This window comes from Lutra lutra, chromosome 16, assembly GCF_902655055.1.
Source record: "Lutra lutra chromosome 16, mLutLut1.2, whole genome shotgun sequence".
Classification (NCBI taxonomy): domain Eukaryota; kingdom Metazoa; phylum Chordata; class Mammalia; order Carnivora; family Mustelidae; genus Lutra; species Lutra lutra.
This window is the reverse complement of record NC_062293.1, coordinates 36,173,802-36,198,866: the sequence shown is the minus strand read 5'-3', so window position 1 is coordinate 36,198,866 and position 25,065 is coordinate 36,173,802. Positions and strand designations below refer to the sequence as shown.

Sequence of the window (25,065 nt, the reverse complement as noted above, 5' to 3'; positions counted from 1 at the left end):
CTACTGGGAGACTTCATACAGTGATCTTTTCATCCCAGGTCTGGACACCAAGTCCAACAATAGGTGTGTCTCTTTCTGGCAAAAGGCACACACATGTCCATTTACCGAACTTATTACTCACCCCATCCAGAGGTAAATTTGTTCTCTGTGCCTGAGGCAACTTCCCTTCTGTTTTCCTTCCTGAATTTATGATGGGAATACTGAGCTCCCTAGCTTACAGTCTGGCATGGCTCGGGACATTCAGTTTACAAGAGGTTGTCATGTGTGACTTTTTCCCTACACGAGAGAATAGCTTAGTCACAGGCTGTCAAATGCTGGGGCTGACCATGCAGTTAATGGTTTCAGCATTGCACCACCAGCCATTTCTAAAGATCTGTAAAAAGAGGAACTTAGAAAAAAGTTTTTTTTCTTCCAGAATGAGAAATCTGGCTACTGACTTCTTTTCTGATACTAACTTTCATCATCTTTAGAGCTGGTCATTCGAGAGAAAAACTGACATGCTTCAAAAGAAAATATGTTGCATCATGGTTGCTAGAATCAGAGCAGAAAAACAGTAATATTCTTTTCTCTTAGCTGGTGAAACATTATCTCTCTCAGGGATGCTTTATGGACAACCACAAATTGCAGGAAGCTAGTAATGAATGTTGATCTTTATTGGTTATATTTCTTATGGAACACACAGGCTACTGGAGACAGGGAGGAAGGCTGATTAAAAAAAAACCCAGTATCAATAAAATTTCCCTAAATGACAAAGATTCGCTTTTTACCTCTTGGGATCCATTCCCAGATCCTCTACCACTATTCGAATAATTTAAATCACTCACTGGCACCCTCTTTCTTCTTCTGCTTGAAAGCTCATTCTTAACACAAAACATAAAGAATAAAGTCATGGCTTCCTCACATGATAAGACTATTAGAAAGAGGGAGACATAAGAAGCTATCCAGTTCAACTACCTATTGAGGAATATGAAGTCTAAACAAGTGAAAAAGAAAAAGACTAAGAGCAATTGCCTTTTTTCCTATTTACCAAATAAAACATTTACAAAGAAATTTTGGAGAAGATGGAAAATATAAAAAGGCAGGGAACCTTTTATTCTTTAATTTATTTGTTTATTTATTTATTTATTTTAAAGATTTTATTTATTTATTTGACAGACAGAGATCACAAGTAGTCAGAGAGGCAGGCAGTTTTGGGGGAGCAGGCTCCTTGCTGAGCAGAGAGCCTGATGTGGGGCTCAACCCTAGGACCGAGATCATGACCTGAGCCAAAGGTGGAAGTTTAACCTACTGAGTCACCCAGGTGCCCCTTCTTTTATTTTTTTTTAAATGCAGGCTCCATGCTCAGTGTGAAGCTCAATGCAGGGCTTGAACCGAGATCATAATCTGAGCCGAAACCAAGAGTGGGACGCTTAGCTAACTGAGCCACCCAGGTGCCCACCCCCCTTTTATACAGATATATTTTTTAAAGATTTATTTATTTATTTATTTAGAGAGACAGAGAGTGTGTGAGGGGGGAGGGGCAGAGGGAAAGGGAAGGAAAGAATCTCAAGTCTCAAGGTACCCTGTCCCCTTTTATATTCTTAATACAAAGATAAACACTGTCAAAATATTGGCAGATTTTCTTCTGTCCTTTTCCTAAATAGTATTCCTTTATATCAAGTAGATTTTTTCAGTATACGCAATTTTATACCTTGCTTTAAAAAAAAAAAAAAAAAACCCATGACATCTTTAAGTATCTTCCCATATACGACAGTAAAAAAATCCCTGGTAACGGGGCACCTGGGTAGTCTGCTAAGCACCCAATTCTTCGTTTCAGCTCAGGTCATGATCTCAGGGTCATGAGACTGAGCCCCATGCAGGGTTCTGAGGTTGGCGTGGAGTCTGCTTGAGACTCTCTCTCCCTCTCCTTCATATACCTGCTCTCTCTCAAATAAATACATCTTTTAAATACCACCCCCTCCAAAACTCCTGGTAATCACTGTTTTCAATGACTGTATAATATTTTATCCAGCTAATACACTATGTTCTATTTAGCCATTCCTGTAATGTGGGACAAATACAAGTTGTTTCAAATTTTTCTACTATTCTAAAAAATATTATGATGAAGATCTATCAGCAAATTACAGAGTATTTCCCTAGAATCAATTCCTAGAATCACTGGGATAAAATAACATAAAATATATGGGTAAAAATGTCAATTTAAACCAAGGGATCTCCTTTGTCTACGTGACTCCCCAAGCACACGCAGAAATCATGGGTAGGAAGAGAAATTATAAAGAAAGAAATTAGTCATCTGGCCCCAGTCCCTAGCAAGGCAGGATATTTCAACAGCAAGTTAGTTTCCATGGTATCCTAAGAGCATCACTGAAAGTGGAAATGGGGTGAGACTGAACAGGTCATGCAGGCCCTTCTTTCTAAAAGCAGGATGTCCTCTAGAGTTTTTCAGATTGTACACTGGAAATTTCCATCAAGAGCCACATAACTGTAAAAGCCACTACAATTCTTCACGTGACTAAAAAAAATCCTTTGATTCTGTTCCTTTTACTTCTCTATCAGATTCATTATATTTCTATCCACAAGCTACCCAGCCAAATTACCCTTCAAATGTTACTTGGCAAACATTTTTAGGAATGGAGTTAGTATTGTTTCTCAAGTATTATTTTCCAAATTTAAAAACTGCTCTGGCAGTAGAGGAATGCCAAGTGTAAGAATAGGCATTGAGATGTACTCTTGGGTGCCCAGTCTTGAAACATTCAATCTTTTCTCTAAAATTCTTCTGATCACTATGCCCACTAAGAATCTCTAGCCCTGGGATGCCTCTGAGCTAAGTAACAGTGGTTATCAAATGTGGCAGCTTCAATAATAATTAATAAACAGGCAGAGAGAGATTTATTGCTTGGTATGTGATGGCCAAACAATACAACATCTTAATTATACCCAGAGTTTCCAGATTTACTTATTATTAGTATTTTTGAAATATAAGGCCCCAATACAATTGACTCCAGAAGTGGGAAAACTGAAACATCCATGTAACCATGCCAGTATATTAAGTGCTATAGAGAATACCAACGAATATTCTTCTGATTCATGATTTAGATAATCTAAAACAGAAATGGCATAATACAGTTAAACTGGGAAAATGTTCACAAATCACAATCACCATCTTATGGTGGCCCTGAGTACTTACCCTTTCCTGTGATGTTTGATAGCGGAGGTGAAGAGCTGTGGGGTCCCAATCCACAGCAATATAGGCATTTCCGATGAAAGCTCTATCTTCCCCACAATCAATTTTACAGCCTCTGCAAAATCTAAAGGGAGGAAAATGATCTACTGAAGGATGGAGTCATTATGAAAGAATCCAAATTTTCTTTATCAGGAATATTCTCCCTTTCTTTCTTGGGTTCACAGTCAGTCATGGGCCTCTAACTTAAGACTGATCAATGCATGAATATACATTAATATTATTATTTCATGGAAGCACGCTTATCACTTCTCAAGTCTCTGTTTTTTTCAGTGCAGTGGACAGACATTTTTAATCCATATAAGTGGACTTTATGGCAAATAAATGACATGGGAATTGGACATTTGAGATAATACACCTGTAAGAAAATTCTAAATTTAGTTATTTAATGCTCTGAGGTAGGATAACTCATCTGATATAACAATCCCTATTTCCTTGTTCGTAAAGTGGCACATTAAATAAATGCATATAAAGTTTTATGGGAGGGGAGGGACCATGACAAAGCCAAGGCTTCAGTGCTATTTAGGTTGTTTGCTAAGTCTATTACAGTTCTCCGAAGGCTGACTTCAGTACTCAGGTATTTTCTAAACTGCAACAGTAATGACCAATCAATCTCCATAATTCTTCTAAAAATAAAAAACAGACTTCCAGGGAAGTCTAGTAAGGAGACCATGTTCTACTGGGTTCAGAACTGCTAAACTGATTTATATTTAAGGAGCAGAAAGTATAAAATAATAAATGTTGATCATAAACTATGAATTTGATGAGGAGCACAGTTTACAGAACCAGCTAAGGCTCAAGAGCAAAACTAAGCTATAGACCTCATTATAAGGAAAAGATCAGTAAAAAATTCCCAAGTTTATTTTAAGCTTCTCATTATTCAGTATTACTTCCAAAAACTGGAAACCTTATAAAAAAGGTATAATATCTCAAGTTGCAATTCTACTAAGATTTTTCCTTTGCAGAAGATCACTTTACCTATACCATGGGCACCAAGCACAGGAGTTCCCATCTTTCTGCACAACTCGTAGAGTGAAGGGATATTGATAGCCCATACTGTCATCACTGAAACAGAACATAAACCAGAGTATAAAAAACATTTCTGATTTGAGGTCTCAAATCCTTTTCATTTTCTCTTAAAGTAACCCAAGGCAGGGACATCTGTCATAGCAGTAGGCTCATGGTGATGGTTCGATGCTGGTTATCTTAACCCATTAGCAGCAGCCCTGTACCAACCACACTCAGGGCTCCCACGCTGTATCCCTGCATACAGAAGGGTAGACAGACTAGATTGCCAGATGTCTCTAATAAGACAGTCCATGTGGTCCACGCAAATTTTATAAGAGCAGCAAATTATGAAATCAAATACCAATTATCCTTCAGTTCTAATTCTATCATAAGATTTAATTCACATTAAACTAAAATAATTACATCTTTCCATGACAAGAACATTGACACAGCACAGAAGGCTGAAAGGTCGTATTTTTTTTTTTTTTTTAAAGATTTTAATTATTTCATGGAGAGAGAAAGAAAGAGCGCAAGCAGAGGGAGTGGCAGGCAAAGGGAGAGGGAGAAGCAGGCTCCCCACAGAGCAGGGGGAGCCCGATGTGGGACTTTTGGGTCCTGACCTAAGCCGAAGGCAGCCGTCTCACCAACTGAGCCACCCAGGCACCCCTCATAATGGTTTTTTAGAAGAGCTGACTAGAAGCTTTCTTTAATGAGAACCCTGATGTGGTTCAAGAGAGGCACTCTTCTTCCCTGCTTTAACTACTCAAAGCTATAAGGTACATAACATTCTCAGAGTAATGTCTTTTAGCTGCAAGAGAGCCTTGAATTCTCCAACTTAAAAAAATATGTATTCATCCTTTCCCCAATAAGAAGCAATGAAGGACAGCATATCTGGCAATTGGTACTGGCTACTACGTGGTTGCCAAAGATAATGAAGCCACGATAAGGAATTTACGACCTCCAAAAATCTCAGTTCCAAATATCCTGCTTTGCAACGACCATCCATCTCCTATCCTTTTAAATCACTTATTCAAGTATCACTACTTTAACAATTCTTTGGCCAAAGAGAAATTTCTTTTTTATTTACTTCTTATTTATTTATTTTTAAAAAGATTTTATGTATTAGAGAGCACGTGCCTGAGAGCAAGAATGAGGGGCAAAGGTAGAGGGAGAAGCAGACTCCCCGCTGAGCAGAGTGCCTGATGTGGGGCATGACCCCAGGATCATGACCTGGACCCAAGGCAAATGCTTAAGTGACTAAGTCACCCAGGCCCCCAGGGACCGAAGAGAAATTCCTCATCGCTGTCCTCAAATCCTCACTTTTCTCCTTGTCCACTGTCCCTCAAAATATTCTTTTATACAGATCCTCAATTCTAGGAATTTGTCCCTCTAATGTAAACATGCAAACTTACTGACATTAACGCTCACAAAAATGGAGAACTAGACAATGAAACCCCAGGTATCTGTCACCTGGCTATAATCATCATCAACTCTTGGGCACTTTTATTTCATCTATACCCTTACCTACCTCCGTAAGATTCTTTTATTCCATTAAAAAAAAAAAAAGCTAAAATATACATAAAATTTACCATTTAACCATTTTTAAGTATACAATTCAGTAGCATCAAGTACATTCACAATGTTGTGCAACCATCACCACTATCCATCTCAGGAATTTTTCATCTTCTCAAAGAGAAACTCTGTACCCATCAAGCAATAATAATTCCCCTACAGCTCTTCTCCCAAACCTTGGTAACCTCTAATCTACTTTCTGTCTATGAATTTCCTACTTGAGATATCTTATAAAAGTTAAATCACACAGTATTTGTCCTTTTGTGTCTGGCTTATTTCACTTAGTATAATGTTTCCAAGGTACATCTATGCTGTAGTGTGTACGGGAACTTCATTCCTTTTTATGGTTGGCGAATCCTCCATTATATGGTACACCACATTTTGTTTATCCATTTGTCTGTTTATGAACATAAACAGTTTCTAGCTCTTGGTTATTGTGACCCATTAATTATTTTTGAAGGGAATTAGAGGCATTTTATCATTTTCATTAATATTTCAGTGTGTTATCTTTAAAAGGTGAACTCTTATTATCTTTTTTATTGCTCGTAGAAGCACTTTTTTCTTACCTAGTCTAACCTCCATGCCTTCATCTACACTACTCCACTAAAACAGCTTTTGCGAAGGTCACCACAGACTGCCATTTTATCAAGTCCAGTGGTCAGTTCCCAGTCCCCTTCTCAATCTCTCTGCAGCACTCAAAATTGACCAGATCTTCCTTTAAACACTTCTTCACTTAACTTTTGGGACACGACTTACTCTTGATTTTCTTCTTACATCACTCGCTGTTCCTTCTCAATCTCTTTTGTTGTCATTTTTCAACCTCTAAATGTTGGAAGGGATCAGGAATTAGATTGTGGGTGTCTTCTCTAATTCTTACTCCCTAAATGATACCATCTGGTCTCAAGGCTTTAAATATCAACTATTTGCTGTTGACACCTATGTTTCTATCTCTAGCAAAGGACACCTAATTCTATTTCCTACTTGAAAATATAACCTACATCTTGAATTTAACTTGATTCCTGTCATCTCTTGCCCAAACATACTCCTTTCTCAGTTTTTCCATTCATTAAGTGTTAACACCATTCACAAACAAGTCCTAAGGCTGAAAACCAAGCTTGGATTTCTCTTTCCCTCATACTCTATATCTAATTCATTAGCAAACCCTGGGAAAAGTCCTCATTTGGAAGTCCTTCAATTCAGTAAGACTTTTGCTTCAAATTTAATCTTGCCCTACTGTCTTTTTTTTTTTTTTTTAAGATTTTATTTATTTATTTGACAGAGATCACAAGTAGGCAGAGAGACAGGGAGAGAGAGAGGGGGAGGCAGGCTCCCCGCCGAGCAGAGAGCCTGATGCGGGGCTTGATCCCAGGACCCTGGGGTCATGACCTGAGCTGAAGGCAGAGGTTTTAACCCACTGAGCCACCCAGGCGCCCCGCCTACTGTCATTTTTACTAAGCACAACATTCCTCAACTAAATTCCTTATTATTTGCAGTTTTCCTTTAAGATTTATGCTTAAGCCTTACCCTAGTCATCAAAAAACCCCATGCCATAACCTATCTGCAAAGAGAACTTCTATTCAGTTAACACAGAAGCTGAGCTCTCACCTGCACTATGACAAGATAATAAACAGTAGTTCAGTTCAGATATAAGTAATGCATCATGATCCCAACAATTATTACAAATAAATATATTTACGAATCTAATAGAACACTGGTAGGAGGAATGGAAAGAAAACAGAAGATGTTTATTTTCTTTACCTAGACTTATGATATTATTCTGTGTTAAACTGACATAGTATGGAAATAATCTAACTGAATCATTTGTTATGGCATGGGAATTTTTTAGAGTTCATATATAGAAACGCACACTAGAGGATACAAATTTCCTGGTGAATTCATAGTCTCTAGTTTTGCAATAACAGAAGTCAAGGATATTACCTGAAGGATTTAAAGCATTAGCAGGAAGGATTTTAGGTAAGAGATTAGAGAATGAAAGGATTTTTTTTTTTTTTAAAGATTTTATTTATTTATTTGAGAGAGAGACAGTGAGAGAGAGCATGAGCGAGGAGAAGGTCAGAGGGAGAAGCAGACTCCCCATGGAGCTGGGAGCCCGATGCGGGACTCGATCCCGGGACTCCGGGATCATGACCTGAGCCGAAGGCAGTTGTCCAACCAACTGAGCCACCCAGGCGTCCCAGAGAATGAAAGGATTTTTAGACACTAGAATGTCTAGGTGATGAAAGGAAGCTATATAGTCTCCTATTCAAAGATCAAACCAAATGGTTGAATTATATACTTTCTGGATGGTTGTTCGACAAGTGATTAACCTAACATGGAAAGTATCCTATGGATCACACAGAATTCACAGAAATTCTTCTTCTTGAGTTTGGAAACCACAGGTCTAGGCTGATCCCCTAAACTCACCAATCCTGAGCATGGTTACTGGCTTCCTGAGGCGGGAGTGGGCTGGCTAATCGAGACACCTGAATCCAAACCGCATCATACAAATCCTTCTTCCGGGTATGCACGGTACATGGAACAATCAGTGGCATTCCAAAGAGGCTGGGGCGATTCTTCTGAGATGAAAGGAAATAGAGTTCTGTCCTCATCTGTATGTACAAACAAAAGAGAAGGCTGAGAAGACAGGTCTTTGATTCCTCCTTTTCACTCTTCTAAGACTGCCAGTAACAGACATCGTTATTTTCGGCGTCACTATCACACCTCCCCTTATTGACAGAACCATTTTTTATTAATATGAAGAGACTGGTGATTTAAAGTGGAGTCACTGAAAGGTTGAGGTATTGCCAGTTTCAGAGCTGTTATCTATCAAACAGACATTTTCAGCATTTAGTATTTTCAAACTAGTTTTCTCTGATAAATATTTCTCACACATACTGAATCATACATAAAAACTAGTGATAGTTTCAGAGCTCAAGGCTTTTAAAAGCAATTAAAATCCTTTCTCTAGAAAGTATGCCAGTAAACCAAAACTCCCTCAAAATGCAATTTTCTAGTAAGGTGGTGATAGCTATTGTTACAGCATAATTCTCAAACTTTTGGAAAGGTACAAAACCCAGCCAATTAATGTTATAAAAACTTATGCATCTTCCTAAAAGTAGCTGAGTGACTTTAGTTTTTTTTTTTAATTACATGATAGAATAAAAGGTACACTTTAAAAATATTTGCTTTTAGTATGTTGAGATTTTTATGATATTCCTTAATATAGAGATACTACACAGAAGTAGCTTGGAAATAGCTGCTTAATAAAACAAAAGTTTAATGTAATAGAAAGGTTGGTTAGAGTTACTGAAAAAAATTAGAATTTTTTCAGAATTACTGAATTACTGAAAAAAACTGCCTAGCAGGGGCTGGGTGATGGACATTGGGGAGGGTATGTGCTATGGTGAGTGCTGTGAATTGTGTAAGACTGATGATTCACAGACCTGTGCTGCTGAAACAAATAATACATTATATGTTAATTTTTTTAAAAAAGCTGCCTAGCACTTAGGACATTTAATTCTTATTTATTTGACAGACAGAGATCACAAGTAGGCAGAGAGAGAGAGAAGGAAGCAGGCTCCCTGCTGAGCAGAGAGCCCGATGCGGGGCTTGATCCCAGGACCATGGGATCATGACCTGAGCCGAAGGTAGAGGCTTTAACCCACTGAGCCACCCAGGTGCCCCAGGACATTTAATTTTTTAAGTATGGTCTCTGTGTAGTACTTACAGAAGCTAAATCAACAACTTAGAAACTCACTAAAGGTTATCTAGTTTCTAGGGGAAAAGACTTTCATTTCAGATTCTCAAGCATTTTATCTTGCCATTATTTTTTTTTTTAAGTAAAAGTTTTCAAAAGATTTTATTTTACTTTTTATTTATTTATTTGACAGAGGGAAATAGCACAAGCAGACAGAGCAGCAGGCAGAGGGAGAAGAAGAACAAAACTCCCGGCTGAGCAGGGAGCCGGATGCAGGACTCGATCCCAGGACTCTGGGATCATGACCTGAGATAAAGGCAGCCACTTAACTGACTGAGCCACCTAGGTGCCCCTAAAGGATTTTCTTTTTAAATAATCTCTACAGGGGCGCCTGGGTGGCTCAGTGGGTTAAAGCCGCTGCCTTTGGCTCAGGTCATGATCCCAGGGTCCTGGGATCGAGCCCCGCATCGGGCTCTCTGCTCAGCAGGGCGCCTGCTTCCCTTCCTCTCTCTCTCTGCCTACTTGTGATCTCTGTCTGTCAAATAAAAAATAAATAAATAAATAAATAAAATCTTTAAATAATCTCTACACCCAAAGTGGGGCTCAAACTTACAACCCTGAGATCAAGAGTCCCATGTGCCACCAAATGAGCCAGACAGGCACCCCTTGCCACTATTTATTTAAGCTTAGTTAAATAGATGATTCTAAGACCACATTTCATGTGTTGATGTTTTTACAAGACTCAGAGAAATGTGGATAAATTCAGAACTATTTTAGAATTCAGAACTTTTAAAAACCTAAAAACGGGGACGTCTGGGTGGCTCAGTTGGTTAAGCCGCTGTCTTCGGCTCAGGTCATGATCCCAGGGTCCTGGGATCGAGTCCCGCATCGGGCTCCTTGCTCAGCGGGGAGCCTGCTTCTCTCTCTGCCTCTGCCTGCTGCTCTGCCTGCTTGTGTTCTCCCTCTCTCTCTGACAAATAAATAAATAACATCTTCTAAAAAAAATAAAAATAAAAAAATTAAAAAAAAACTAAAAACGTAGATTAGTTCTTCTCTACTTGAACTTCTACTATTCTTCCACTCTCCGCAGATGACTTACTTAACTAAATAAGACTAAATGAGATCAGCTAAGCAATGATCTCTTTCCTCTACTCTTATCAGTGTAACTCTTTTCTAAACCCACACAAAATTTTCATCCTCTTGAGGGTAACTTCTCCCAGTACCTTACAGAGATTCTGCTCAGTTTCCCTAAGGGTAACACTCCCACTTTCCTACACCAGAAATTCTCCTTTTGCTGTCTCCTAATAACTTTTCCTCTCAGTTGAAATAACTCATTTGACATGACTATGCAAAGAACTTCCTCATTTTTTTACTAGGTTACACTGTGAAACTGTAGTTTTCACTTTTTGACTTCTCTAGCCCATGTAAACTACTTTTTTTTTTCTTTTAAATTGACTTGCCCTTTAGCTGTCATGTCAATACTGTTTTTCTATTTCTCCCTTTATTTTCTGAATATTGCTTATGTTGCCTTGCCTTATTCCTTTTCTTTTTGTACCTTGTAGAAGGGAATAGAAAAAAAAAACTACTTTCAAAGTAATTCAACCATGATAGCAATAAGGTCTGAAAGAAAGTGGCAGGGAAAATGAAGAAATGGTAAATTCAAGTACTTAAGTACTTTGAAAGAAGAAATTAAAGGGCATAGTGAGTCTTGTAAAAACATCAACACATGAAATGTGGTCTTAGAATCATCTATTTAACTAAGCTTAAATAAATAGTGGCAAGGGGTGCCTGTCTGGCTCATTTGGTGGCACATGGGACTCTTGATCTCAGGATTATAATGTTTGAGCCCCACTTTGGGTGTAGAGATTATTTAAAGATTTTTTTTTTTTTGACAGACAGAGATCACAAGTAGGCAGAGAGAGAGAGGATATTACAGATAATGCTGTTATCTGAATGAATATTCTTGTATATATCTCCTGGTACACATGTCTGTTTTTAGATGCTTAAAAAGAAGATTTATCTTTAACTAGGTAACTATTTTCTAAAAGAGCTATATTAATTTATACTTTTAATAGCAGGGTATGAGAGTCCCTGTTGCTCAAATATCCTTACCAACGCTATCAACCTGTTTAATCTTAGCTCTTCTGGTGGGTGTACACTGATAGGGTAATGTGACTTTAATTTGCATTCCCCTGGTTCATAGTGTGGCTGATCACTTTTTGATATGGTTACTGGCTATCTGAATATCCTTTCTGTGAAGTGCCTATTTAAATATCAACCATTTTTTATGGAACTGCTTTTTTCTTAATAATTTATGTAAGCCCTTTGTATTTTCTGGATTGAGCCTTTTGGCAGTTATAGGCATTACAAACATCTTCTACTCCAAGGCTTGCCTTTTTACTCTCTTAATGGTGTCTTTTGATGGAACTAAAGTTCTTAATTTTAATGATAATCAATTTGTTAATCTTTTCCTTTATGGTTAGTGCTTTTTGTACCCTATTTAAGCAGTCTTTCCCTACATCAAGGTCATGAATGTATTCACCTTTAATATCTTCTGGGCATTGTTTTATTGTTTTGCTTTCACATTTAGTTCTATAGCCCACCTGGAATTGAACACGGTGTGGTGAGAGAGACTGAGAAAACTGTCTTTCTCTCATTGATCTTCAATGCCATCTTTGTCATAAATCAAGTGTTCCTACGTTTGTGAACCTGATTCTGGGCTCTCTATTCTAGTTCACTGGTCTACTTGTCTTTTCTCACACCAATATCACAATGTCTTAAGTACTGTAGTGTTATAAAATTATAGTATCTGGTAGCTCAATTCCTCATGCTTTATTTTTCTTCAAGAATGTTTTGGTTATTTTGGTGCTTTGTACTTCTACCTTTTTTTTTTTTTTAAAGTAAGCTCTACACCCAACATGGGGCTTAAACTCAAGACCCCAAGATCAGGGGTTGCATGCTCTACCCCCAGCTAGGCATCCCTGTACTTCGATTTTAGATTCAGCTTATCGAGTTATACATACACAATCATCTATACACAGAGTTAGAATTTTCATTGGGATTGTGCTTTGAATCTGTAGATCAGTTTGTGGAGAACTGGTATCTTTGAAATATTGGGTCTTCTAATCCATGAACATGGTCTAGTCCTTCAAATATTTGAGTCTTTTAAAGTTTTTGTCAATATTTTATCGTTTTCCATATAGATGCCTTATATGTCTATTGTAGTTTATTTCTAGGTACTTAATTTTTTTCATACTATGACAACCGATGTCCGTAGTGGATTGAATGGTGGCTCCCCAAAAGATATGTCTACATCCTAACTCCCCTGAACTTGTGAATGTGACCCTATTTGGCAAAATAGTTTTTGCAAATGTAATTAACTTGAGGCTCTTGAGGTTGAGAAATCCTCATATCTGGATGGCCTCTCAATCTAATGACAAGTGTTCTTATCAGTAAATCTTATTAGTGAAAAGCAAAGGGAGAAGGAGAAGACCACGTAAAGGAGGAGGCACAGATTGGAGTTCTGAGCTAAGAAATGCCTACAGAAGCTGGAAGAGACAAGGAAGGATTCTCCCCTAAAGCCTTTGGAGGGAGCACAGCCCTGTTGATTTCAGACGTCTTGATTTTAGACTTCCAGCCTTTAGAACTATGTATGAAAGAATACATTTCTGTTGTTTTAATCACCAAGTTTGTGCTAATTTTTTATAGCAGTCCTAGGAAACAACATGTTTTACCCAAGAACATCCTTGTTTCTCTCCAACCAACCAACCAACCAACCAATCTCCAAAGGTATCCACATTTATGTGGCAGAGAAGGTGTACATGCGTATGTAACATAGGAGACAGAAACCGTTAAAAGAAAGTAGTATTCTGATGTACCAGCTATCTTATTGCTGTTTAATATGAGTGAGGAATGTCATTTCATACATAGGTCAGCATGTGTGATAACAAATCCCGGCTCTAATCACATACAATATCATCATAATACATTGAAAGTGAACACAATGAAGATGCTCCAAAGACAGAAAGTGGCTATGTTTCACAAATGACACTGGCAAGACCAGCAATAACTTGCCTAACATTAAACTAACCATTTTTCGGTGGACTGCAATGATGTAGCCCGTAAAGGAATTGTCAGGAAGAGATGGCATATGACCATTCACCATTCCATTTGTGAAGTTCTTCTCAGTTCCACATGGCACAACAGTGTTTGGCATTCCATTCGGTATGAATATTGGTCGGGGCAAGTCCCCATTGGTGGTTAGAGTGAACATTCCATTTGTAGATGGGGAAGAGGAGAAATCTACAAATTTAAAGATAAGTACAGCATAATAAGCTTCTGGTGCCTTCACCTTTGCTCTTTTCTCAAATAATGTGGGGACCCAGACCACTGTAGTAGATTCTCTTTTAGCAAAGGACGGGGAGAAATCATAGTTCAAATAATAATTCTAGATTGGAAGATTTTAATTTCAGATTCTACTTCTATAACTCACATTTAAGACTAAATAACAAACCAAGAGTAACTGCTGGAAAGTTTTCTGAAAAGTTTAAGTAAAATTTTTTTAAGAACCTCGATCAGCACCATATTGTTGCATGCAAACAGTTCTCTCTTATCTTCTTCTTCCTCTACAAATTCATTTCTCCATTCTCTTAAAAATGTTTAGTTGAATACAGTGGTCTCTAGCTAAATGTTGCCTTTTTTGTAATCTTTTTAATAAAATACTTTATTTTTTAGAGCCACTTTATATATATAGCATACTAAAAAGGAAGGGTACACAGATTTCCCATATACCCTTTGTTCCCACAAATGCAAAGCCTCCCCCATTAGCAACACCTCACCAGCCAAAGGAATATATTTGTTACAAATGATGATGAAAAACACTTTTTAAATTTAAATTTAATTAAAAATGCATTTGTTTCAGTCTCAACAGTGCTCAACACTCCATGTGACTAGTGGATATTCTATTGGATGGAAAAGGTTATAGGACAGACAAACAATACTATATGGTCAAAAAGACTAAGACAACTGTATCAAATCACATGCAATATTAAATAAACAGTAACTTTTTTTTGTTTTTATTTTCCATCCCAACCCTAAAACAGATTCTTTTTTAGCTATGTTTATGGTTTTATTTTCTGATTGTATATATCTCTTACACCATCTATTGCCATGTTAATGTCAGATAAAAAGAATTAAGAAATCTGAATTCCAGTGGAAGATTTAGTTAACCATCTACCTGTCACTTGTATTGCCTGAATTTTAGGCTTTTCATCTAAAAAATGCGGAATTTGAGCCAAATGATCACCAAGGTTTCCGTCAGGCTCCAAAGTTCTTTTGCCCAAATATCTTTAGCTCAAACAAATATAAGCTCTTAGGCCAATATTTAAAGCTAAAATCACAAGAGGGAGCTCTAGTTCTATCTTACCTGTCTGTATTGGACTAGAAGCTGAAATTGGAGATCCAGGAATGGGGATTTCAAATGCACACAAAAACCCACTCACTGAGAGCCGTACTTTTTGGTTGTCCTGAGGAAAATTCTACAGAAAAAAAAGATAAGATGAGAAGGGGAAATTTTTCAGATAAAATGGAAAATCATTCTCTCTGATACATACAAGCTAATGTTTTAGATGCTTTCACCAATAAAACAAACAAAAAGACAATAATTCTCAAACAACTAAAAGATGAAAGCTTGATAAACTGGCTGAAAACTAAAACTAACCTTACTGACAAAACCATTATCCCTTTCCATAGGAAAAAAGTATGTTTTCCATAACTGGCTCCTTAAGATTGGTCCTTCATTTCAAGCATCTAAACACCAAACTCAGAGAGCTCTTACCTTTGCTTTACACATGAGAAAAACATTAATTAGGTGAGTTTGTTAAGAAAGCCCAAAGATAAATGTTATAATACCAATGGTAGGAGCTCAATTCAGGGTAGGCAACATACTTATTATTTTACTGAAAAATGTTTTAAGCTTATTTTATTTAAATTCAATTAGTTGGGCGCCTGGGTGGCTCAGTCAGTTAAGCGTCTGCCTTTCACTCAGGTCGTGATCCTGGAGTCCCAGGATCATGTCCTACATTGGGCTCCCTGCTCAGCAGGGAGTCTGCTCCTCCCTCTGCCTGCTTCTCCCTCTGCCCTCAACCCCCCTTGTGCCCTCTCTAGCTTCCTCTCTCTTAAATCATGAATAAAATCTTGCAATAAAAAAACAAATACATTCAATTAGTTAGCATACAGTGTAGCATTAGTTTCAGATGCAGAGTTCAGTTATTCATCCACTGTGCATTATATCACATGCCCTCTTAACGCCTGATACCCAGTTACTCCACCCCCACCCACCTATATTTATTTATTTTTTTGTTTCGAGTTTTTTTTTCTTGAAAGATTTTATTTGACTGAGAGATCAAAAGTAGGTAGAGAGGCAGGCAGAGAGAGAGTGGGAAGCAGGCTCTCCACTGAGCAGAGCTGACTGAGCCTGACTCGGGGCTCAATAGCAGGACCCTGAGATCATGACCTGAGCTGAAGGCAGAGGCCCAACCCACTGAGCCACCCAGGTGCCCCTGTTTCAAGTTTTTATTTATTTAATTTTATTATTTTTAAAAATTTTTTATTTATTTGACAGACAGAGATCACAAGCAGGCAGAGAGGCAGGCAGAGAGAGAGGGGCAAGCAGGCTCCCTTCTTAGCGGAGAGCCTGATGTGGGGCTCGATCCCAGGACCGAGATCATGACCTGAGCGGAAGGCAGAGGCTTTAACCCACTGAGCCACCCAGGGGCCCCTCAAGTTTTTATTTAAATTCTAGTTTGTTAACATATGGTGTATATTAGTTTTAGGCAATATATATATTATATATGTAGGCAATATATATGTATATCCACATTATATATAATGTATATATAATATATTCCACATTATATATAATGTATATATATTTATTAAATTGCTTATTTTTTTCCAGCTGGTATGCAGAAAGGACTGATTTATGTCATTTGCCTTTGCTCTCTAACTTAGTGTATTGAAAGGCCAGGTGTATATATTAATAAAGAAATAATAAAAGAACACATTTATAACTATGTATTTTAACCTAGGAAGAATTCTAGTGAGCATAGTAATATAGGAGGACCATAAAGTGTAGCAGCAGTAGTCACTAGGGTAATTCTATACTGCAGTGACATAGCTAGATTACTCCATATAGATAGCACTGGACTTACATGTTTCTATTTTTTAAAAATGCCACTACTATTATTACTTTTTAATGCTGGTAGATAACCCTTTTTAAAATTTCTGGAATGGGAAACTTGAGAAATTTTTTTGTTCAGTCTCTGTTGCATTTTATTATCTCCTTCAGTCATTAATTGACCAAACTGTGATTTTTTTTTTTTTAAATTTAAAAGATTTTACTTATCTGAGAGAGCTAGAGCAGGGAGAAAAGCAGAGGAAGAGGGAACAGACTCCCTGCCGAGCAAGGAGATGGCCACGGGAGCTTGATCCCAAGACCCCGAGATCATGACCTAAGCTAAAATCAAGAGTTAGCCACCCAAGTGACTGAGCCATCCAGGTGCCCTGAGAAAACTATGATCTTTGAAGGATGGAATCAAGGTTTTCTTAGAAAGAATAGTTAATATTACCTTTATGTTGGAACCATGTACTTCTGCCAGAAGGATTTGTTCTGATTTAAGCCCACAGAGATCGCTCAGCTGTTTTTTTAAACCTGTGTACTTTTCATCCATATTCAGTCGTAGTCCATATCGTACAGGGGTAGTACCATCCAGCTTAATAACTAGTAAAGGAAAAACATCTTTTATCAGTAAAATACAGGTTTCACTGAAAGCTTTCCTATGTGTGTGTATGTGTGAGACTTGGAAATAACAAACATTTCAGTCTAGAATTTTTTTTACAAGATTTTATTTATTTATTTGAGAGAGACACAGACACACACACACAGAACATGAGCAGGGGGAAGAACAGAGGGAAAGACAGAAGCAGACCCTCTGCTTAGCAGTGAGCCCAGAGTGGGGCTCAATCCCAGGACCCTGGGATCATGACCTAAGCTGAAGGCAGACGCTTAACCGACTAAGCCACCCAGGTGCCCCTCAGTCTAGAATTTTTATTTTATATGTAAATTATAATAGATGGTACTTAGGGATGATGCTGAGTGCAATCATTATTTTTTGATGTTCATCTGCTATAGAAATGTGAATGGCCTTGCAAGATTTTAAAGAGTTTCTGGCATGTATGAAACTAATAGAGGAATCGGTGGGTACAAGGCTTGGACCCCTATTCCAGGTCTTTCAAACCACAAATTATTCTTAAAATTAGATTGCTAGATTATAATATGCTGGCCAATTTTTATGAGAATGCATTATAAAGAAATGACTATACTTACAAACTCAGGTTACCTGAATAAGGTAAAAGACATTGAAGTTAAGTAATTTTTCAGAACTTTGTGACCTACCTGTTATTTCTAAGTGCATATAACTGTCCATTGGTAGTGGCAAAGACAAAAAATTGAAAGGGTCAAATCGGACACTTATATGCCCACATGTCTTGCATCTGACTTGGGACCTCAGCTGCCCATGGAACAAATCTACAACAATTGATCTATTCCTTCTCAGATGGTTGTCCCAGGCCTAGCAAGGAAAAAAAATTAGAGAACTTTTTTTTTCTAAAATTCAAAAGATAATTATTTCTACACAAATTCAAATAAACTGGCTAAATCTATTAGGTTTAAATGTCAAGAATATAATCCTCTGAAGCTAATGTAACATTGTATATCAACTATACTCCAATAAAAAAAAACAATCCTTAGTCTTCATTCGTACTGCATGGAGCACTGGGTATGGTGCATAAACAATGAATTTTGGAACACTGAAAAAAAATTAAATTAAAAAAAAATATGGAAGCTTTCTGCCTGTAAATTTACAGTACAGATATGTAATTTAAAATGTACCATCTACTGAGATAGTACAGAAAACCAGTTCTTGAATGGACTTTGATTCTTTTTGTTCAACCTACATATTAAATACAGACGGGAAATCCTATTTTTTTTGTTCTTACCATGGTGACAATGGTGAGTATTAAAGTTCTCTGTCCATTAAAGGTAGATAAAACATGCCTATTGGTGACTGTACACATTATTTTAGCAATTAAGGGGACTCCCAAGTTCTACTGAATAATTATTCCTATATTTTTTCCCAAAAGTTTACAATGTAAAAAGCGACTAAATTCTAAAACTTGCATTAAAGATGCTTTGTTTTGGTGTTACTGAATAAGAATTAAACAGAGAAATATAAATTCCTTCACTTTCACAGTAAAATCACAGAATAGTTCAATTAAATTAAATGTTAATAGTTTAATTAGCATTTAAGTTGTGTGACACACGTTTGTGGCCAGAACATCTGATCTATTGCTTACATTAAAAATTCAAAATCGACAAACCTCTGCAGCTACTTCCCAGTCTGGTCGGCCATCGCTGTCCTTCAATTCCACATATGGCTTCTCATGGACTCGGTTGAGATCTTCATGAAGACCATCCAAGAGAAAAGCCAGAAGTTCTTGGGAATCTTGCTGCTGGAACCCATTAAACCTGGGAGCATATTTTGCTATGGTCCACTATAAATATAACAGGAATCAAACTCATTATTTGCTACCACATAAAATTTGGAATGAACATGTCCCATAATTCATTCAGCAGCATTATGAGAAGGTAAATAATATTTAGTCTGCCTTGATTTCAGCAAATATATTTTGAATAATCATGAAATCTTTCTAGTCTTAATCTCAAATGACAAGGAAAAAAAGGTATTTTGGACAATACTGTGTTCCAGTTCAGTATCATATAAGCAAACAGTTCTTTAGGCACACAGATATTATTTAAGACATGTAGGACAGAAATACTAAAATAGCATTTGCTCTCATTGAAAAAGTGTTTTCTTTTACGGTTAACTTTTCTAGTCTTGTATCCTAACTTTTATTATTGGAGGCAGAATAGCCTGTTTAAATGTGGGGACTGACTTACTAGCTTATAATCTTGGGCAAGCTATTTAACTGCCCTGGGCCTTAGTTTCCTAAGCCATAAAATGAGGATAATAGTATTGCTTTACATTTTAGGACTATTTAGAAGATTAACTGAGTTAATACACATAAAGTAATTAGAGTAATGCTTGGAAGTGGTTAAAAAGTCACATTTTTAGCTATTAGGTTAAGAAGTCAAATTTTTAGGGACGCCTGGGTGGCTCAGTTGGTTAAGCAGCTGCCTTCGGCTCAGGTCATAATCCCAGCGTCCTGGGATCGAGTCCCACATCGGGTTCCTTGCTCATCAGGGAGCCTGCTTCTCCCTCTGCCTCTGCCTGCCATTCTGTCTGCCTGTGCTTGCTCTCTCTCCCTCTCTCTGACAAATAAATAAATAAAATCTTAAAAAAAAAAAAAAGAAGTCAAATTTTTAGCTATAATGATTATTAATTTTTAGTCTAAAAAGTTTTTGTATTGTTTTTAAATAAAGATTAAAAATAATCCTAAGAAATCATCGTAACTTCACTACATATAAAATTTGTATCCATGGACTTCAGTAATTACATTCTTTCTGGCTCCTATTTTTAATTAACTTATTTTTTAATTTGGCTCTATGCCCAGTGTGGAGCCCAATATGGGACTTAAACTCCATCACCCTGAGGTCAAGACCTGAGCTGAGATCAAGAGCTGGATGCTTAATCCACTGAGCCACCCAGGCATTCCTCTTGCTGCTTTTTAAAATTCTATAGATGGGGGGTCTTGGATGGCTCAGTTGGTTAAGTGTTTGCCTTTGGCTCAAGTCATGATCCCAGGGTCTTGGGATCGAGCCCAGGGAGCCTACTTTTCCTTCTCCCCCTGCTTGTGCCCTCTGGCTCTCTCTCCCTCTGTGTCAAATAAATAAATAAATAAATAAAGTCTTTTAAAAAATTCTATAGATAGAACTAATTATCTTAGTAACATTAAAAAGTGTACTGAGTATCATTTATTAGGCTCAGAGGTATACCTTGCAGTTAGCATACTACTAACAGTAAAGGACTAACAAAGGAAGATTTCCTATGTATACAAGATATTTGATAAATTAGTAAACTGAATGACAACCCAAATGTAGACTATGACTTTGATCATTTCCTAACACTACATCTACAGCAGTATTTTGCATACATCTGAACAAGTAAAAGCATCTGACATCCAGTTTATTCTCATGAAAGATCTAAAACACATTAGTTAAACTAAAACTAAAAAGCTAAACATAAAAAGCATATAGAAAAAGTCAGTTACTTAAACAACTGCTTAGGACTTAATACTTCAGTATTATTTTAATCTGCTTACCCGAAGCTTTAATGGGGCAACATTCTTCTGAGTTCCACTCCAAAGTTCCTGTACTAAATCCCCATAGCATTTAGCCATATGGCCCTTCATACCAATAGGATTTGTCCTAGAAGTTTGAGAGGAAAATTTGTTGCCAAACATTCTCATAAATCACAATCACATGGGGACAGAAATGTCTAGCATCTATTTTCGCACAAATTTCTTTATAAATGAGAGAAGTATCCCTTGTCCCTTATTTCATACTAAATAGGGCAAATAAGACTTTTCTCCCCCAGGGTTTAGAAGAGGAGATTTAAGTGACAGTGGATTCATATCAAAGTCATAAAAGAGGGCAATGAACCAAGAAATATTACCTGTTGAGTTCATAAAGATGTCTCCCTGAGATAAAATACTGTGTCAGTGGCTGTGTGTTACTAACACACTGGATGCTTGAGTTCATGAAGCAAGTGTTTCCCAGGTTACTCAGACCGGTGGCTCCTTTTTCTGTGGGAACTAGAACAAACAATATGAGAAGGAAGCCTAACTATAGAAAGATGTCACAGGCAGACCAAACAGTTACTTGTATTTGATGCAATGATTTTTATAATTTTTTTAATCAGCTAAATGGAGCTAATACTTCTTTATCTGGTCTTGGAATGCTGAAGTAGAGGTTTTTCACAGAGTATCACTGGCGATCACGGTAATCTAAACTCATCTGTGATCTAAAATTAGCTATGATTCTCTTTAATTGCTATGATAGATTTTTACAATTCAAACAATTCTCTCCCAGTATTATGTCTTTAAAAATATATACAAATTATGTAATTGCCAAGGTTAGAAAAAAATGTGATGCTCCAGGAAAAAGAAAAAGGGGTCCTAATCACTTTTGAACTAGAAAGCCTAAAGTTGTTAACACTTCAATAGTTTAGTAATTTTAAGATAATTTCTTTAGAAATAATTAACCAGACACTTACCCTTGTGTCTATCTATTTTACTACTGTTTGCTATAAACGACATTTCCTCAGGCCAACTCATATCTTTGTTGCGAACTGGCAAGACAGAGAGAGGAATGTGTTAATTTCTTACCCATTCAAATCAATTGCTTCTTTTTTTTTTTTTTAAAGAAAGGTTTTTATTTCTAAATCAGAAATTGAAAAAAATTGAGTTAATTTTCATAATTGATTCTGAAACCATTCTAACTTTTTATACTGGGGACTTTATAGTCACTTGATTCAAATTCACTGGTAAGCTATTCCCTCAATTGCCTACCTGAATTAAAATTATACTCAAACATCTATAGAAGTAATTAAAGCTCTTAAACTTAATGCATAAGAATTATCACAATTCCTTCTTAAATTATGACAACTGTCAGAGTAATTTATTATAATACAAAGGCAGCCTGCAATGTTTCCAAAAATCTGGAAAGGAAAAGATATATTTTAAGTTTTCACTGACCTGCCCATGCCAGTGTGTAGATCTATGTGTGAGTATACAAGTAAGTTCTGTTCGTGAGTGACCAGTGTTGATGACTAATGAAAACCTCTGCCACTAACTATGCCAGAGAGTTAGTTTTCTTACTCAAACCCAAAAGGTAGCTTGAAATTTTGTACACTTACAACCGAATTCACTTGTTTCCACCTAATGTTTCTATTCCTTGCCAACCAACGAATGCAGATATTATTTTTCTTTTAAAGCAATTTACATAGTATGTAGGGTTACATAAGAGCTTAATGGTTTTTCTTACTATAAAGAATATAATGATCAAGTAATAGTCAGAAAAATTATAAAGTAGATTATTAGTATGTAAATCTTTAAATTCTTCCCCTAAAATCTAATATAGATGCATGCTTCCATCTTATACCTTCAATTACTAGATGCTGCTCATCTTGGATTTTCAAATATTCCAATCTATGATCTTCATCATCCAGAAGTGTAAGGTAATTCTGTGCATGGAGGAAGAAATGTTTTTGTTAATTTGATTACTAAACCTAAAACAGAAAAGGAAGTAAAAATGAACAATAATTAAAAATTTAAACACGTCCGTGTAGTTCCCTAACTCCTGTGACAGATATCTGGCATATTATAGTTGTTCAGAAATATTTACAATTTAGGTGGCAAAATGAGAGAAAAACAATGTCTAAGTCATAAACAAATACTCTGTCTCTAAAACAAAATCATAACAGAATTTTGGGGAGATGAGAAGACTCATCACACACCAAACCAAAATTCACTGAGATTTAGATTTTCTGAAGCACTTGCACTAAAGAAATTTTCTTTAGTACCCAGCATGAAATTCAGTAAACATACTTATGATCAAGATGAAACATACTGGGAACCAAAAATACAAAATCAAAATTCTACAGCAGAATTACATGTTTTTGTTTGTGCTCACAAAATTAAGTTATTTAATTCTAAGGGAGTTACTATTATGTTGGAATGTTAAGGAAGATACTATTATGTTGTTATTAATTCTAAGGGATATTATTATTAATTCTAAGGGAGATACTATTATGTTGGAATGCATTCAATTTTCATGAGAAAATTGAGACAGTTAAGTGACTTGCTCTGGGTTATACAACTAAACAAGTGGCAGGGCCAGGATTTAATTCCTGGTGGTGTGGCTATAGGAATTGTGCTCTTAACTATTATACTATACTGCCTCTCAATGGTGATCACAGGAAGATAAAAGAGGGAACAATGGGATACAGAACTGGTTAAAACTACTTATGATCCAATTTCAGAGTATAATCTGAAAACACTGCGATGTTAGGAAGACTACATAAGCAATTAATAACACTACATCAGAGGAGGATGGAAGACAGGGTTAAGAGGATGAGAGTGAAGAATTTTCAGTATATACTTCTGTACTGTTTGGATCTTGTCAGTACGTGTACAAGTCACCTTACAACCAGGAATGACTTACCTCACTGTTGTAGAGCCACAGGCGCATATCTTCCTCTTTGATGCGTAGCCTTTGAGACAGATATTCATGAATTTCCTTGATGGTCTGCATTCGACTAAAACAGCCTGTATAGGCTAAGACCCGCTTTAATGGTGCATTCGGAGAAGGTACATTGCCTATGGTCACAGTAATCATAATAAGGAAAAAGGTAGATGTAAAAAAAAAAAAAAAAAAAAGGCGCCCCATTCAGCAATGATTGTTTTAGGAAATAATGATGAGAAATCAGAATTACAGGTTTAATAATTTTATAAATTAAGAAGCTTTAAGATGCAGACAGGAGACCAACTGTGTTAAAGTAAATTCAAAGCCTTAACTTTGAACGGAAGAGCAATAAAACCAGAGGCCCAAGTAACATGCAGTATTTGGATCCCAAGAGGAGTGGCAAGTATCAACAATAGACACTGGTACCTTGGCTGCCCTCAGCAGGGTCACACTCAATAGCAAAATCAATATTCAATTTAAGAATGGGGAAGATCATATGGGACTGGATCTGAATTCCACAGATAACTGAATTCATTAAAAAGAATTCCACAGAAAACTGGATTCATTAAAAAAAAAAAAAAAAAAAAAAAACATTGGCCCCAAATGGGATCACTTACGTTAAAGGTGTGAGTCTATAAACCAACACTTAATACCTAACCTAACTACAGTTTTAAACCCCTAGAAATGTAACCTTTAACCAGTCAACATGGGAATTTCCAGGTCAGTACTAGGAAATTTGATAGACCCCTATTATTCTCTTTTAGAGCAAGACCTTGCCTAAAACAATGGAGTCTTTGTGAAAAGTTTCTTTTCCACTCCTCTATCTTTAACCCCCACTTTTCTTTCTGTAGTTCTTGGGAGCACCCCTCTACTTGCTAGAAAGGATGTTGCCAGATCCATAAATCAATTAATAAAGCCAATTAGATCTTTAAAATTTACTTGGTTGAATTTTTGTTATTTAACAACCTGACCCACTTTCTTAAAATAAACTGTCTTTGAATTACTAATCCCATTACTCTCAGTAATTAAGTGCCCCAATTACCTGGCACAGTAGTACAATTACACAAGAAACTTTTACTTAAAATTCCAAATAGGCATAGACTCTACAATGGCCAAACAGAGTTTAAAGTGAAACCAAGAACCTTCCCATGCCAAAAAAAAAAATTGCCCTGCTGAAAAGGTAGGAGGCAGGAAAACCATATGGCCTGCCTGCAAAATAAGATAACAGCAGACATGATCTTGAATTCCAAGAGGGCTTAAGAAACAAAAAGAATGACAATAAGG

General features: G+C 36.7%; 1 protein-coding gene across 2 annotated transcripts in view; it reads right to left on the bottom strand.

Annotated features, from left to right (window-relative positions):
- The window catches only part of USP32 (ubiquitin specific peptidase 32), a 227,442-nt gene that overhangs the window by 8,644 nt on the left and 193,733 nt on the right, over positions 1-25,065 (bottom strand). For both annotated transcript variants that reach the window (XM_047706877.1, XM_047706878.1), the window contains exons 17-29: positions 23,761-23,915; positions 22,699-22,780; positions 21,812-21,886; positions 21,212-21,350; positions 20,859-20,964; positions 18,957-19,130; positions 17,974-18,148; positions 17,147-17,298; positions 14,944-15,055; positions 13,609-13,820; positions 8,246-8,430; positions 4,220-4,306; positions 3,188-3,308 (exon numbers count right to left, since the gene is read on the bottom strand). In XM_047706877.1, the coding sequence (XP_047562833.1) occupies positions 3,188-3,308; positions 4,220-4,306; positions 8,246-8,430; positions 13,609-13,820; positions 14,944-15,055; positions 17,147-17,298; positions 17,974-18,148; positions 18,957-19,130; positions 20,859-20,964; positions 21,212-21,350; positions 21,812-21,886; positions 22,699-22,780; positions 23,761-23,915 (1,775 nt within the window). The remainder of the gene's footprint in view (positions 1-3,187; positions 3,309-4,219; positions 4,307-8,245; positions 8,431-13,608; positions 13,821-14,943; positions 15,056-17,146; positions 17,299-17,973; positions 18,149-18,956; positions 19,131-20,858; positions 20,965-21,211; positions 21,351-21,811; positions 21,887-22,698; positions 22,781-23,760; positions 23,916-25,065) is intronic.